General features: G+C 40.8%; 1 protein-coding gene across 1 annotated transcript in view; it reads right to left on the bottom strand.

Moving 5' to 3' along the window:
• Positions 1–17,965, bottom strand: part of UMODL1 (uromodulin like 1) — a 78,697-nt gene that overhangs the window by 25,012 nt on the left and 35,720 nt on the right. The window contains exons 8-12 of the mRNA XM_073577223.1: positions 15,303–15,557; positions 5,336–5,448; positions 5,006–5,192; positions 2,365–2,505; positions 243–284 (exon numbers count right to left, since the gene is read on the bottom strand). Of these exons, the coding sequence (XP_073433324.1) occupies positions 243–284; positions 2,365–2,505; positions 5,006–5,192; positions 5,336–5,448; positions 15,303–15,557 (738 nt within the window). The remainder of the gene's footprint in view (positions 1–242; positions 285–2,364; positions 2,506–5,005; positions 5,193–5,335; positions 5,449–15,302; positions 15,558–17,965) is intronic.

Here is a 17,965-nt window from a genome sequence, read left to right on the forward strand (position 1 = left end):
GAATCTGCTCCAGACTAGTAAGTGTCCAATTAAAAAGCTGCAAAAGATGTTTCAGGAACAAAATAAAAACTTCTCCAAAACTTTTCAAAAACTGTTTCAGAAGAAGAGAAACTTTGCCAGTGTCCCGAATGACACATTTTCCAAATTTAAGAGAATTATGGAACCAGGAGATGTATCAGAGCGATAAGAGTTCTGTGAATGGCGGCAATAATAGTTGTAAAGGAAGATAGTTTATATCTTACCAAAGCTGGAGGAAGCAGGGCTAGCCGAAGTCGCGGTTACACCTGTAAAATATATACGACACTGAACTGATTGATAGAGATATCACATCCATTGACTTCTAACCACTACGCTTTTATCGTTATGCTTCTGCTTTTCTAATACAGAGCTCCAAATCCTCTGCATAAAGTTAAATGATACAATCCTGATTGCTGCCACTAGAGGGAGCTCACTGCATACTGTGCATTTATAGAGCTCAATGTCTAAACAGTGTGCGGTGAGCTCCCTCTAGTGGCGACAGCAGGTACTCAGAATATCATCATCTATAGTCAATAGATCAATATTATCAGTAAAAGCAGCTCTAATCAAGATAACGTCAATGCAGATGCTGAGAGACAGCCGTCGGCCCCATTCCCCTGACATGTGGTTGGATTATCTGCCATAGTGGAGTCATGGACGCTCTAAAGATCACAGTTTGGACAACCCCTAAGGTGCTGTTTGTGGGGGAATATGGGTCTCACTGGGGGAACTGCTTGACAATTAATCACTTCCCCTAGCACAGTAGTATATTGGGAGCTTTTATCAGAAAACAGAGCCATAAGAGTATTATTAAGAACGCAGGTCTTTAAATTAGCAGTTCCCAGCCCTGTTTCTAGTTTAGGCAGCAAAAGTTAATGTGATTCTGTATTCGTAATAGGGGTCACCCAAATTATATCTAATGCCTGGCCATAGACTGATTTCAACAAATTCAGCAACCAAAATACTATATATAGGGACTATCCAATGGGCCTTAAAGAGAACCTGTCACTAGGTTAAAAGTGAACACTTTTAGCTTTTACTGTATTCCTGCTGCACCCCTGAATATTCCACTTTTTGTATTTTTTAAATCCGCCGTACGGTTCCAGAGAAATGGGCCTTTTTTCAATTCTGTCTCACAGGATCCTCAGGGGCGTGTCTATAGACTGCTCTGCATAATTAACCTGTGAGCCACGCCTTCATGTAAAAATCATAAATATTAGCACCAAATAAAAAGGCTCATATCTCTGGAATCGTATGGCGGATTTAAAAAATACAAAAAGTAGACTATTCAGGTGGAAGAACGGGAATAAAATAAGCGCAAAAACCAGCCACTTTTGAACTACTGATAGGTCTTCTTTAAAGGGACTGTGTCATCAGAAAATTATCTATTTAAATCAGGTTTCTGTATTTTTTTTTATTTTTCATTTTTTTTACATATCACAATATTTATTAAAAATAAAAATCAAGCATCTAACTAATCTCACACCAACAGCTTATTTTAGACTGAAACTTCCTGTGGTTTCTGGAAATTCACATGTACATTAGCCACAATGTACAGACCCTAACCCTATCTTTTGTATTCAAGCATCTAATGAGCGTGTGCAAATGGAAAAGTATTAGAGTCAGGTGTGAAAGCGCCTATTGTGGTTGGTGAATGCTGTGTTATCTGCCATCTATAGATGCCTGTTGTTACCTGTCTGTGATGATAAGGAGCCTGCTGAAAACTTTTCCTGAAAAGACAGGAATCACAAATCTAAAATAGCCCTAGTGGCCATTGTGAAAATTGCAAGATTACTAAAAATAAAGGATCAAATGGAGGAATTTTTGCCTGTGAACTTCTGTTTAGGCAAGCAATGCAGATAGGACGTGGCAGCTGCTTATCGCCACAATCTTAATGAAATTTATTAAGGCATCAGAATTGGTAGAGCATTAATTCTGAAGATCTAATGCTAATTTATGTCCAATTTACAGTGTATCTGCACCTTCTAACTCTATTTTTCAAGTCCAACATTAGTGCTGATTAATAGGTTGTTTATACATTCGACAATTCCCCATTATAAACTTAAAATAAAAGTACATCACTCTGGCCACTAGAGGGAGCTTAGGAGCTTACTGATTACTGCTCGGCTCCCTCTAGTGGTTGCTGTAGGAAGAGACAATTTTATCATTAATCTTTGTGACTATCTTTTTGAAAATCTGTATGAGAGAAAAATGGAGCTCAGGCCTCTATAAAAATATATCAAGAAATGTTTCCGCACAGAATAATCTACATGGTTAGAAAAAATAAAATGGTAATGAAAAGTGGTAATTCTTCCTAATATAAGCATCCAGGAGAGTTCTACTCACCCTCACAGTTCCTCCCAGGCCTGCTGGGGTCTTTATCTACAAAGGATGGATGGCATTGGCAGGTGTATGACCCCTCCAGGTTCTTGCAGTTTGCATATAAGTGACAGTCATTATCCGCCGGTGACAGACACTCATCTAAATCTGCAAATAAGATAAGAGAATAGAACAAGTTATTATTTTATTTCCCAGCATGCTTTGCCTTTATATACAATGATAGACGCTGTGGAGGTCACTACACAAGTCACCACTAGAGGGAGACTGTGCGCGGTCCTAGGACTGTCACTATTATGGAGGTGCGTGCAGGTAATATGTCTGCAGTGTAATTCCCATAGTTTGTCTCTCTATTCTCAGACAATTCTAAGACCGGATCCCACCCTGTAAGTGAACGAGACCTCACACATGACGTAAGATAGAGGTCAGAGCTGGGTGCTGGTTGGCTGGGTGAGAGGCGTCTGATGAGGTCTAGGGGCAATTCTTATCCTTAAATTAAAAGTTAGTTACCTCCAGCAGCTGACACTAGAGAGAAAACTATCCCGCCCTGGAAGAGACCTAATATTCATGTGTATGTATGTTATGTACAGTTATGCTCAAAAGTTTACATACCCCGGCAGAATTTTTGCTTTATTGGCCTTTTTTCAGAGAATATGAATGGCAACACCAAAACTTTTTCTCCACTCATGGTCAGTGGTTGGGTGAAGCCATTTATTGTCAGACTACTGTTTTTTCTCTTTTTAAATCATAATGACAACCCAAAACATCCAAATGACCCTGATCAAAAGTTTACATACCCCGTTTCTTAATACCGTGTATTGCTCACACATCCCCAAAACAACAGTGATCCACCTCTATGCTTTACAGTAGGAATGGTGTTCCTTTCATCATAGGCCTTGTTGACCTCTCTCCAAATTTAACGTTTATGGTTGCAGCCAAAAAGTTCAATTTTGGTCTCATCACTCCAAATTACCTTCTTCCAGAAGTTTTGAAGCTTGTCTCTGTGCTGATTTTCATATTGTAGGCAAGACACTTTGTGGCATTTACGCAGTAATGGCTTTCTTCTGGCAACTTGACCATTTTTCTTCAAGTGCCTCCTGATTGGGCATCTTGGAACAGCCACTCCGCTAGTTTTCAGAGCATCCAGTATTTCAGCTGATGTTATTTGTGGGTTTTTCTTTGCATCTCAAACTATTTTCCTGGCAGTTGTGGATGACATTTTTTGTTGGTCTACCTGACCGTGGTTTTGTTTTTACAGAGCCCCTGATTTTCCATTTGTTAATCACAGTTTGAACGCTGCTGACTGGCATTATCAATTCCTTGGATATCTTTTTGTATCCCTTTCCTGTTTTATACAGTTCAACTACCTTTTCCCATAGATCCATTGACAATTCTTTTGCTTTCCCCCATGACTCACAATCCAGAAACGTCAGTGGCTGGATGAAAGACGCAAGAGTCTGTCTGGATACGAGAAACTCACTCAGCTGTTAAGCACACACACTGATTACAAGCAAACAGGTCACAGGTGAGGATGGTACCTTTAGTAGCCATTCAATCCCATTTGTGACAACTTCTCTGCATGTTATCAGGTCAAAATCACAGGGTATGTGAACTTTTGATCAGGGTCATTTGGATGTTTTGGGTTGTTATTATGATTTAAAAAGAGAAAACACAGTAGTTTGACAATAAATGGCTTCACACAACCACTAACCATGAGTGGAGAAAAAGTTTTGGTGTTATCATTCATATTCTCTGAAAAAAGGCCAAGAAAGCAAAAATTGTGCCGGGGTATGTAAACTTTTGAGCACAACTGTATGTGTGTATATTTATGTGTGCATGTGTAATGTGTATGTTATGCATGTCTGGTGTGCTATGTGTGTGTATATTATGTGTGTGTAATATATCATAAAAAATAGAATGTTAGATTTGGAAGGGACGTCAAGGGTCATCGTGTCCAACCCCCTGCTCAATGCAGGACTCACTAAACCATCTCAAACAAATGTCTGTCCAGCCTCTGTTTGAAGACTTCCATTGAAGGAGAACTCACCACCTCTCGTGGCCGCCTGTTCCATTCATTGATCACTCTAACTGTCAAGAAGTTTTTTTCTAATATCTAATCTGTATCTTCTCCCATTCAGTTTCATCCCATTGCTTCTCGTGTTTTCATGCGCAAATGAGAATAATGATGATCCTTCTACACTGTGACATCCATATACTGTATGTGTAATGTGTATGCTATGTATGTGTGTTCATGTTATGTCTGTTATGTTTGAATGGTTATGTTATGCATGTTTGTATTGTGTGTGTGTATGTGCATGTTGTGTGTAATGTGTATGTTATGTATGTGTTGTGTTATGTATGTGTAATAGGTATATATTATGTGTGTGTACGTTATCTATGTCTCTGTGTTATGTCTATGTATGCTTGCGTTATGTGTATTTGTGATGTGTGTCAGTGTATGTGTGTATGGTACACATACCGTATATTATGTGTGAGAGTGTGTATTATATGTATGTGTCATGTGTACGTATTCTATCTTAGTGTGTGTATTATTTGTATTTTATGTGGGTGTTCCATGTATTGTGTATTGTTTATGTATATGTGTGTTATGTATGTATATATTTGTGTGTGTTGTATGATTGTCAATTACCTGTTACTACAATAGATCCTGGGTCAACGTGAAACTCATCACTGAAGGCTGAGAAGGACGTGGCTGTGAGATTGACCGAGTCATTGACAATTATTCGAAAATAAACGATGATGCTACCGGCACTCAGCGACTCCACCTCCACCGACACCCGCTCAGGAGGAATCTCGCGGGATAGGGAACGCTTTACCTATGTGAAAAAGATGACAGCGCTTTTAAATTCTGGGCTGCAGGCGGCCTCCACTAGACGGAGCTACCTAAACCAATATTGTAGACACGCCGAATACATACATTACAATGAAGGAGCAACACAAAGTGATAAAGTCTCTGTACCTCTGAAATAAACTTCTGAAGAAAAGCTGTGTAATCGGGAGAGCTGGGGTCCATCAGAGATTCTGTGAGGTTCCAATTTTCAATCTTCAGTGTTGCATTTAGAGTATGCGCCTCTAGAAGAAAAAACTAAAATGGTCATAAAGTATGTGTAACAAGTTCATAAACTGGACGCACCAGAGCAGGAGCTGATATAGCAGCATAATAGTTATATTCCTGTACATAGGAGCAGTATTATAGTAGTTATATTCTTGTACATAGGGGCAGTATTATAGTAGTTATATTCTTGTACATGGGGCAGTATTATAGTAGTTATATTCTTGTACATAGGGGGCAGTATTATAGTAGTTATATTCTTGTACATAGGGGCAGTATTATAGTAGTTATATTCTTGTACATAGGAGCAGTATTATAGTAGTTATATTCTTGTATATAGGGGGCAGTATTATAGTAGTTATATTCTTGTATATAGGGGGCAGTATTATAGTAGTTATATTCTTGTACATAGGGGGCAGTATTATAGTAGTTATATTCTTGTACATAGGGGCAGTATTATAGTAGTTATATTCTTGTATATAGGGGGCAGTATTATAGTAGTTATATTCTTGTATATAGGGGCAGTATTATAGTAGTTATATTCTTGTACATAGGGGGCAGTATTATAGTAGTTATATTCTTGTACATAGAGGGCAGTATTATAGTAGTTATATTCTTGTACATAGGAGCAGTATTATAGTAGTTATATTCTTGTATATAGGGGGCAGTATTATAGTAGTTATATTCTTGTATATAGGGGGCAGTATTATAGTAGTTATATTCTTGTATATAGGGGGCAGTATTATAGTAGTTATATTCTTGTACATAGGGGGCAGTATTATAGTAGTTATATTCTTGTACATAGGGGCAGTATTATAGTAGTTATATTCTTGTATATAGGGGGCAGTATTATAGTAGTTATATTCTTGTATATAGGGGGCAGTATTATAGTAGTTATATTCTTGTATATAGGGGCAGTATTATAGTAGTTATATTCTTGTACATAGGGGGCAGTATTATAGTAGTTATATTCTTGTACATAGGGGCAGTATTATAGTAGTTATATTCTTGTACATAGGAGCAGTATTATAGTAGTTATATTCTTGTATATAGGGGGCAGTATTATAGTAGTTATATTCTTGTATATAGGGGCAGTATTATAGTAGTTATATTCTTGTATATAGGGGGCAGTATTATAGTAGTTATATTCTTGTACATAGGGGGCAGTATTATAGTAGTTATATTCTTGTACATAGGAGCAGTATTATAGTAGTTATATTCTTATACATAGGAGGCAGTATTATAGTAGTTATAATCTTGTACATAGGGGCAGTATTATAGTAGTTATATTCTTGTACATAGGAGCAGTATTATAGTAGTTATATTCTTGTACATAGGGGCAGTATTATAGTAGTTATATTCTTGTACATAGGAGCAGTATTATAGTAGTTATATTCTTGTACATAGGAGCAGTATTATAGTAGTTATATTCTTGTACATAGGAGCAGTATTATAGTAGTTATATTCTTGTACATAGGAGCAGTATTATAGTAGTTATATTCTTGTACATAGGAGCAGTATTATAGTAGTCATATTCTTGTATATAGGGGGCAGTATTATAGTAGTTATATTCTTGTACATAGGGGGCAGTATTATAGTAGTTATATTCTTGTACATAGGAGCAGTATTATAGTAGTCATATTCTTGTATATAGGGGGCAGTATTATAGTAGTTATATTCTTGCACATAGGAGCAGTATTATAGTAGTTATATTCTTGTATATAGGGGGCAGTATTATAGTAGTTATATTCTTGTACATAGGGGGCAGTATTATAGTAGTTATATTCTTGTACATAGGAGCAGTATTATAGTAGTCATATTCTTGTATATAGGGGGCAGTATTATAGTAGTTATATTCTTGCACATAGGAGCAGTATTATAGTAGTTATATTCTTGTATATAGGGGCAGTATTATAGTAGTTATATTCTTGTACATAGGGGGCAGTATTATAGTAGTTATATTCTTGTACATAGGAGCAGTATTATAGTAGTCATATTCTTGTATATAGGGGCAGTATTATAGTAGTTATATTCTTGTATATAGGGGGCAGTATTATAGTAGTTATATTCTTGTATATAGGGGGCAGTATTATAGTAGTTATATTCTTGTATATAGGGGCAGTATTATAGTAGTTATATTCTTGTACATAGGGGGCAGTATTATAGTAGTTATATTCTTGTACATAGGGGCAGTATTATAGTAGTTATATTCTTGTACATAGGAGCAGTATTATAGTAGTTATATTCTTGTATATAGGGGGCAGTATTATAGTAGTTATATTCTTGTATATAGGGGGCAGTATTATAGTAGTTATATTCTTGTATATAGGGGGCAGTATTATAGTAGTTATATTCTTGTATATAGGGGGCAGTATTATAGTAGTTATATTCTTGTACATAGGGGGCAGTATTATAGTAGTTATATTCTTGTACATAGGAGCAGTATTATAGTAGTTATATTCTTATACATAGGAGGCAGTATTATAGTAGTTATAATCTTGTACATAGGGGCAGTATTATAGTAGTTATATTCTTGTACATAGGAGCAGTATTATAGTAGTTATATTCTTGTACATAGGAGCAGTATTATAGTAGTTATATTCTTGTACATAGGAGCAGTATTATAGTAGTTATATTCTTGTACATAGGAGCAGTATTATAGTAGTTATATTCTTGTACATAGGAGCAGTATTATAGTAGTCATATTCTTGTATATAGGGGGCAGTATTATAGTAGTTATATTCTTGTACATAGGGGGCAGTATTATAGTAGTTATATTCTTGTACATAGGAGCAGTATTATAGTAGTCATATTCTTGTACATAGGGGGCAGTATTATAGTAGTTATATTCTTGCACATAGGAGCAGTATTATAGTAGTTATATTCTTGTACATAGGAGCAGTATTATAGTAGTCATATTCTTGTATATAGGGGGCAGTATTATAGTACTTATATTCTTGTACATAGGGGGCAGTATTATAGTAGTTATATTCTTGTACATAGGAGCAGTATTATAGTAGTTATATTCTTGTACATAGGGGCAGTATTATGGTAGTTATATTCTTGTACATAGGGGCAGTATTATAGTAGTTATATTCTTGTACATAGGGGCAGTATTATAGTAGTTATATTCTTGTACATAGGAGCAGTATTATAGTAGTTATATTCTTGTACATGGGGCAGTATTATAGTAGTTATATTCTTGTACATAGGGGCAGTATTATAGTAGTTATATTCTTGTACGTAGGGGGCAGTATTATAGTAGTTATATTCTTGTACATGGGGCAGTATTATAGTAGTTATATTCTTGTACATAGGGGCAGTATTATAGTAGTTATATTCTTGTACATGGGGCAGTATTATAGTAGTTATATTCTTGTACATGGGGCAGTATTATAGTAGTTATATTCTTGTACATGGGGCAGTATTATAGTCGTTATATTCTTGTACATGGGGCAGTATTATAGTAGTTATATTCTTGTACATAGGGGACAGTATTATAGCAGTTATATTCTTGTACATGGAGCAGTATTATAGTAGTCATATTCTTGTATATAGGGGGCAGTATTATAGTACTTATATTCTTGTACATAGGAGCAGTATTATAGTAGTTATATTCTTGTACATAGGAGCAGTATTATAGTAGTTATATTCTTGTACATAGGGGCAGTATTATGGTAGTTATATTCTTGTACATAGGGGCAGTATTATAGTAGTTATATTCTTGTACAAAGGGGCAGTATTATAGTAGTTATATTCTTGTACGTAGGGGGCAGTATTATAGTAGTTATTTTCTTGTACATAGGGGCAGTATTATAGTAGTTATATTCTTGTACATGGGGCAGTATTATAGTAGTTATATTCTTGTACATGGGGCAGTATTATAGTAGTTATATTCTTGTACATAGAGGCAGTATTATAGTAGTTATATTCTTGTACATGGGGCAGTATTATAGTAGTTATATTCTTGTACATAGGGGACAGTATTATAGCAGTTATATTCTTGTACATGGGGCAGTATTATAGTAGTTATATTCTTGTACATAGGGGCAGTATTATAGTAGTTATATTCTTGTACATAGGGGCAGTATTATAGTAGTTATATTCTTGTACATAGAGGCAGTATTATAGTAGTTATATTCTTGTATATAGGGGCAGTATTATAGTAGATATATTCTTGTACATAGGAGCAGTATTATAGTAGTTATATTCTTATACATAGGAGCAGTATTATAGTAGTTCTGGCCGCTGCAGGTTGGACACTGCGGCTGTACGCAGCGTCCAACCCGCAGCGTTTACTGACTTTGATAACATACCCTAAAGGTGCCTTGTGCCCCCCCAAGACCAGACTACCCATCACAGTAAACAGAGAGAAACAGCAAATCGGCACTCAAGTAAAGTCTACTCACTGGTGGAGATATGGATATCTGAAATCCGGGCGACTGGGTGATATTCAAAACGGTTAATCCGGTGCTTGCATGACACCACAAGTAGTATAAAGCCAAAAAATGAAGGCTTTATACTACGGAGGAGGCGCATGGATCTAACCCATCTTGTGTGATGTTTGCAGGTTGAGAAGTGGTGAAATTCCCACCAGGAGGTGGTGATCACAATAAATTACTATTGCAACGTGAAGTGGAGCGCCCCAGCCAGGGCTATCGGGGTACTCGGCGCCGGGCCCGTTGATCTCAATGGGAGTTGTCACGGAAGCTGTGACCCGGTCCGTGGCCCTGGGGCTCCATGGCAAAAGGGGGTGAAAGAACAATGTAGTAGAATTGATGAATAGTTCGTGACGCCACCTGTGGTGCTTGGTAAGGGAGATGTTAAGCCGACGCTGCATGCAGATCCTCTGGGACTGGTGGTGTGTTGCAGCCAAGATGGTGAAGCTCCCCACAGGTGGAGCAGTAGTCCCAGGGCAGTGTGGATGTAGGGGTAGCTGAGAGGTGCGGGCGGTGTAGAAGCTGGTACCCAGATGTAGCGGTACCAGGTGTGTTGGTGCAGGAATGAATGGAGGACACCCGGGCTTGTAGTTCCAAAGTCTGCAGTGCACACAGATGCCTGCCTCCGTGCTGTGTCCTCTGGGTCAGAGGCTCAATCAACCTCCAGGTCAGATGGAATGCTCCCTTCCAACACTCCACCAACATGTCCCTTTCTGATCGTCTCCTCTTATAGCGCCTTTAAGTGTGAAGTACTCCTAGTACTGAGTTACACTGGAGTGCCTCCTGACAGATGTTCCCAAGAACTCTACTTGTACGGCAGACAGCTGTAGCCTGCTTCGGGGACTCCTTACTCCTGAGTGCCGGCTCAGTATCAGTGTTGCTGTTGTGCCCCCAAGTCTTAGATGGGAGTAGTGCATTTACAGCCCACTACTCCAGGGTTTCCCAACTCCAGTCCTCAAGGCACACCAACAGATCATGTTTTCAGGATTTCCTTTGTATTGCACAGGTGAAGCAATTATCACCTGAGCAATACTAAGGAAATCCTGAAAACATGATCTGTTGGTGTGCCTTGAGGACTGGAGTTGGGAAACCCTGCACTACTCCACCGGTGTCTGCTGCAGAACCATTAGTATCCATACAACCTCGGGGATCGGGCCCCGGCCTTGCGCTTAGAACTTCTAGGCAGGGTTCTTCCTCTAACCCACGTCCTCTGTTCCCTTTTTCTCCTACGTTCTGTACTAGTCTTTCCTTCTTATGGAAGATCAGGTTTCTGTTCATCGTCTTTCTCCTTCTTTCCTTTCCCGTGCCAACTGGCTCAGATCACTTAGGCAGCTGCAACACCTCCTTCCTCCATCCCTCTCTCAGGGATCTTCTTTCCTCACTCCTCTCTGAGTGACTCTCCGACTGACTGACCTCAAATCCTAAACCTTCCCACTCTTATGTATTCTAAACTCCACCCGCCTCCCAGCACGTTTCGTGTTCCAAGCAGGGAGCCACCAAAGGTGCTCTGCTACACTCCAAGCAGGGAGCCGCAATGTGGCTTTGCTGAACTACCGTGTTGTGTGGGATGCGAGTGTTGGAGCGTGGTCAGGAGCCTCCAACTTACCTGGATGGTGGGGCACCACACCTCAGGAGGAGTTGCAGTACCTCTGTGGCGACTAACCCTCAGGGGCGCCACAGAAGCAAGGTGGATTATCAAAAACCAATGCACAAGGAGCTTTGGGGTTAAATGATAGATTAGATTATTCTGCGTTCCTGTAATATTGCTTTATTATAGTTGTTGATAACTTATAATCAGTAAATTGGATGTATTTTTTGCATTGTTCTTTTTTTAAAAAAATTTTGCATTCATTGCTGTTTTTAATTTGAATATGTAAATGTTGTATGGTAAGTTTTTGATTACAAGCCTTATAAAAGGATATGACGTTGTAATTGATGCATCTGGACCTGTTGAACCGTGTGTGACGCGAAACCGCTGTAGTCTTTTTCCCTGCATGTTGTTCACGCACCTAGCCCTCATGCTGACCTTGTCCAACTAATTCAATAAAGGACTATGGTTTTTTAAGATTCCACAGGTGCTGCATTTTTCTTCATTTTTTGGCTTTCTACCCATCACAGTGGCTGCAGATTGACTATGGACAGCTCCCCAAGTACGGTGTATATGAGCATGAACCGGTGTGTGCCGACTTTCTCCCCATGAACCGGTGGAGAAAGTCAGCACACACCGGTTCATAGGGAGAAGGTTGGCACACACCAGTTCATGGGGAGAAGGTCGGCACACACCAGTTCATAGGGAGAAGGTCGGCACACACCAGTTCATGGGGAGAAGGTCAGCACACACACCAGTTCATAGAGAGAAGGTCGGCACACACCGGTTCATGGGGAGAAATTCGGCACACAACGATTCATGGGGAGAAGGTCAGCACATAATAGTTCATGGGGAGAAAGTCAGCACACACCGGTTCATAGAGAGAAGGTCGGAACACACGGGTTTATGGGGAGAAAGTCAGCACACACCGGTTCATAGGGAGAAGGTCGGCACACACCAGTTCATGGGGAGAAAGTCAGCACACACCGGTTCATAGGGAGAAGGTTGGCACACACCGGTTCATGGAGAGAAGGTCGGCACACACCGGTTCATGGGGAGAAGGTCGGCACACACCGATTCATGGGGAGAAGGTCAGCACACACACCGGTTCATGGGGAGGTCGGCACACACCGGTTCAAAGGGAGAAGGTCGGCACACACCGGTTCATAGGGAGAAGGTCAGCACACACACCGGTTCATGGGGAGGTCGGCACACACCGGTTCAAAGGGAGAAGGTCGGCACACACCGGTTCATAGGGAGAAGGTCAGCACACACACCGGTTCATGGGGAGGTCGGCACACACCGGTTCAAAGGGAGAAGGTCGGCACACAACGATTCATGGGGAGAAGGTCAGCACATAATAGTTCATGGGGAGAAAGTCAGCACACACCGGTTCATAGAGAGAAGGTCGGAACACACGGGTTTATGGGGAGAAAGTCAGCACACACCGGTTCATAGGGAGAAGGTCGGAACACACGGGTTTATGGGGAGAAAGTCAGCACACACCGGTTCATAGGGAGAAGGTCGGCACACACCAGTTCATGGGGAGAAAGTCAGCACACACCGGTTCATAGGGAGAAGGTTGGCACACACCGGTTCATGGAGAGAAGGTCGGCACACACCGGTTCATGGGGAGAAGGTCGGCACACACCGATTCATGGGGAGAAGGTCAGCACACACACCGGTTCATGGGGAGGTCGGCACACACCGGTTCAAAGGGAGAAGGTCGGCACACACCGGTTCATAGGGAGAAGGTCAGCACACACACCGGTTCATGGGGAGGTCGGCACACACCGGTTCAAAGGGAGAAGGTCGGCACACACCGGTTCATAGGGAGAAGGTCGGCACACACCGGTTCATAGGGAGAAGGTCGGCACACACCGGTCCATGGAGAGAAGGTCGGCACACACCGGTTCATGGAGAGAAGGTCGGCACACACCGATTCATGGGGAGAAGGTCAGCACATAACAGTTCATGGGGAGAAAGTCAGCACACACCGGTTCATAGAGAGAATGTCGGCACACACCGGTTCATGGGGAGAAGGTCAGCACACACCGGTTCATGGGGAGAAGGTCAGCACACACCGGTTTATGGGGAGAAAGTCGGCCCACACTCGTTCATAGGGAGAAGGTCGGCACACATCAGTTCATAGAGAGAAGGTCAGCACACACCAGTTCATGTGGAGAAGGTCGGCACACACCGGTTCATAGAGAGAAGGTCGGCACACACCAGTTCATGGGGAGAAGATCGGCACACACCGGTTCGTGAGATGGCACACACCGGTTCATGGGGAGAAGGTCAGTACACACCGGTTCATAGAGAGAAGGTCGGCACACACCAGTTCATAGAGAGAAGGTCAGCACACATAGGTACATGGGGAGAAGGTCGGCACACACCGGTTCATGGGGAGAAGGTCGGCACACACCGGTTCATGGGGAGAAGGTCGGCACACACCGGTTCATGGGGAGAAGGTCGGCACACACCGGTTCATGGGGAGAAGGTCGGCACACACAGGTTCATGGAGAGAAGGTCGGCACACACCAGTTCATGGGGAGAAGATCGGCACACACCAGTTCGTGAGATGGCACACACCGGTTCATGGGGAGAAGGTCAGTACACACCGGTTCATAGAGAGAAGGTCGGCACACACCAGTTCATAGAGAGAAGGTCAGCACACATAGGTACATGGGGAGAAGGTCGGCACACACCGGTTCATGGGGAGAAGGTCGGCACACACAGGTTCATGGAGAGAAGGTCGGCACACACCGGTTCATGGGGAGAAGGTCGGCACACACAGGTTCATGGAGAGAAGGTCGGCACACACCGGTTCATGGGGAGAAGGTCGACAGACACCGGTTCATGGGGAGGTCAGTACACACCGGTTCATAGATAGAAGGTCGGCACAGAAATGTTCATGGGGAGAAGGTCAGTAAACACCGGTTCATGGGAAGAAGGTCAGTACACACCGGTTCATAGATAGAAGGTCAGCACACACCGGTTCATGGGGAGAAGGTCGGCACACACCGGTTCATGGGGAGAAGACTGGCACACATCGGTTCATGGGGAGAAGGTCGGCAAACACTGGTTCATGGGGAGGTCGGCACACACCGGTCCAAGGAGAGAAGGTCGGCACACACCGGTTCATGGGGAGAAGGTCGGCACACACTGGTTCACGGGGAGAAGGTCGGCACACACCGATTCATGGAGAGAAGGTCGGCACACACCGATTCATGGAGAGAAGATCGGCACACACCAGTTCATGGGGAGAAGGTCGGCACACAACGGTTCATGGGGAGAAGGTCGGCAAACACTGGTTCATGGGGGGAAGGTCGGCACACACCGGTTCACGGGGAGGTCGGCACACACCGGTTCATGGGGAGAAGGTCGGCACACACCGGTTCATGGGGAGAAGGTCGGCACACAACGGTTCATGGGGAGAAGGTCGGCACACACCGGTTCATGGGGAGAAGGCCGGCACACACTGGTTCATGGGGAGAAGGCCGGCAAACACTGGTCCATGGGGAGAAGAATATATTACACACTGCTCAAAAAAATAAAGAAATAAAGGGAACACTATTCCATTTGCAACAGGCTGTTTGTGTTCCCTTTATTTTTTTGAGTAGTATATATATATTATAAAAACTTACACACGTCTCTAAGAAATCAGAGCAAGTTATTATTACCACCCAACAGTTGAGAGGTTGCCTAGACCAGACCTGTGGACTATAGAGACTATATGATACATTAAAAGTCTTAGCCTGCCCTCTAGTGGATAGCTAGTTGCACTGTATGTTCTTGCTTACTCTGGAGAAAATACAAGGTTTATATGATATTTGTATGAAATTACCTGTTTTTACTCTTCCATTCCACAGTTGTACCAGTCCATTGCAGTCGTTAAATGTCACCTGTGCGGTATACAGCTCCCCGGCCTGCAGTCCTTGCATCTCCATTGAGGTTCCCATGACGGTTTTACTCTGATTAAATCCTTTTCCTGACACTTGGACATTATACGTGAAATCCTCGGGGCAGTCGGTGATCCAGTGTAGATGGAAACCACCGCTGGTGACGTTAAAGATGCTGTGATTGTGGAATGTGGAGCAATCTACAAGGACAGGAAGCGTTAGTAGAATCCATTTAACATACTGAAAAAAAAGGGAAAAAAAGCTTTGTTTTTATACTTTTTTGCTTTTTCAAAAATTCTGAACTTTTATTTTTTTTTTTTGTTTTGCTGAGACCCATAACTTTTTCTTTAATTTTTCCAATATTATTTTTCAAGCTGTACTATCTATTGTACATATAGGACTTTTTCAACCACTTTTTATTCCATTTTTTCGGGAAATCAGATTTATATTGATTTTCTACTTTATTGATATTTTAAAAATTTAGAACTTTTATTTATTTATTTTTTTTTTGCTAAGACCCATACAGTTTTTTTTTTTATTTTTCCATTATTTTTTTTGAGCTGTACTATTTAGTTTTACGTGTGACTTTCGATCACTTTTTATTTTATTTTTTTTCGGGAAGGTGACTGAATAAGGTGTCAATATTATCAATTTTTGTATTTTTTTTTTACAGCGTTTACAGTATGGGCAAAAAATAATTTTATATTTTGACAAATCAGACATTTACAGATGCAGAGATACCAAAAAAAATTATTTTTTCTTTTAACATTTTCCTTAAATGAGAAAGAGGAAAAAATGTGAACTTTTAGAATTTTTCATAGATAGGACTTGGCTGGGGCGAGCGTATGTAGCAGGCTCAGGAGTCGAGCCCGATCCATACAGGGCCGCTGCTGGTAATATTTCCTTCCATCGGTTTTGTTGAACCACTTAAACGCTGCTGCCAATCTCTGACAGCGGCAACTAAGTGGTATGATCTGGTGATGCTAACTAATTCTGACCCCATCTAGATGTGGAAATAGATTGACATTCTAGTCTTTGGTTTACTGGAGGAAAACATCATTTCTTCTATATACTGCAGTTTTGCAGGTTGACAAAAAAAAGAAAAAAAAAAAAGATTTAAAAAAAAAAGTCTAAAAGTTTAAATTACCCCACCTCATTCAAAAATATATAAACATTTGATATTGCACCATCTGGAAAAATTGGATCTTTGAAACGATAAAATTGATTTATTTATCCGTGGAGACAAAAATTGAAAAGTCAGAACATCAGAATTGCCCTTTTTTTTCCAGGCACAGTAAATCCCCCAAGAAGTGCAATAAAAAGCGATTAAAACATTGTATGGACCCCAAAATGGATTCAATAAAAATGTCATCTCACCAGATAAAAAAAAAAACACGCATTTACACAGCTGCATTAATGGAAAAAATATATATATGGGTCTCAAAAATGGCCAACACTTAGGGCTGTGCTCTACATTGGTGAATGCTAATAGTAATACTTTTTTTTGTAGAAAAATACTAAAATAGTTAACAAAATGGTAAAAAAAAAAAGTGAAAAACTTTCAAAAATAAAACCTACTATTGGAAATGAAAGATATCTACAGTTGTGCTCAAAAGTTTACATACCCCGGCAGAATTTTTGCTTTCTTGGCCTTTTTTCAGAGAATATGAATGATAACACCAAATCTTTTTCTCCACTCATGGTTAGTGGTTGCATGAAGCCATTTATTGTCAGACTACTGTGTTTTCTCTTTTTAAATAATGCCAACCCAAAACATCCAAGTGACCCTGATCAAAAGTTCACATACCCTCATGATTTTGACCTGATAACATGCACAGATGTTGACCCAAATGGGTTTGAATGGCTGCTAATGTTAACATCCTCACCTGTGACCTGTTTGCTTGTAATCAGTGTGTGTGCATAACAGCTGAGTGAGTTTCTGGGATCCAGACAGACTCTTGCATCTTTCATCCAGCCACTGACATTTCTAGATTGTGAGTCATGAGGAAAGCAAAAGAATTGTCAACGGATATATGGGAAAAGTTAGTTGAACTGTATAAAACAGGAAAGGGATACAAAAAGATATCCAAGGAATTGATAATGCCAGTCAGCAGCGTTCAAACTGTGATTAACAATTGGAAAATCAGGGGCTCTGTAAAAACAAAACCAAGGTCAAGTAGACCAACAAATATATCGTCCACAACTGCCAGGAAAATTGTTTGGGATGCAAAGAAAAACCCACAAATAACATCAGCTGAAATACTGGACTCTCTGAAAACGGTGTGGTTGTTTCGAGATGCACAACAAGGAGGCACTTGAAGAAAAATGGACTGCATGGTCGAGTCATCAGAAGAAAGCCATTACTGCACAAATGCCACAAAGTATCTCACCTACAATACACAACACAGCACAGAGACAAGCCTCAAAACTTCTGGAACAAGGTAATTTGGAGTAACAAGATCAAAATCAAACTTTTTGGCCACAACCATAAACGTTACATTTGGAGAGAGGTCTACAAGGCCTATGATGAAAGGAACACCATTCCTACTGTAAAACACAGAGGTGGATCGCTGATGTTTTGGAGATGTGTCAGCTACAAAGGCACAGG

The sequence above is a fragment of the Dendrobates tinctorius genome, unplaced genomic scaffold, assembly GCF_039654945.1.
Source record: "Dendrobates tinctorius isolate UK_male_01 unplaced genomic scaffold, ASM3965494v1 ptg000054l, whole genome shotgun sequence".
In the NCBI taxonomy this organism is placed as follows: domain Eukaryota; kingdom Metazoa; phylum Chordata; class Amphibia; order Anura; family Dendrobatidae; genus Dendrobates; species Dendrobates tinctorius.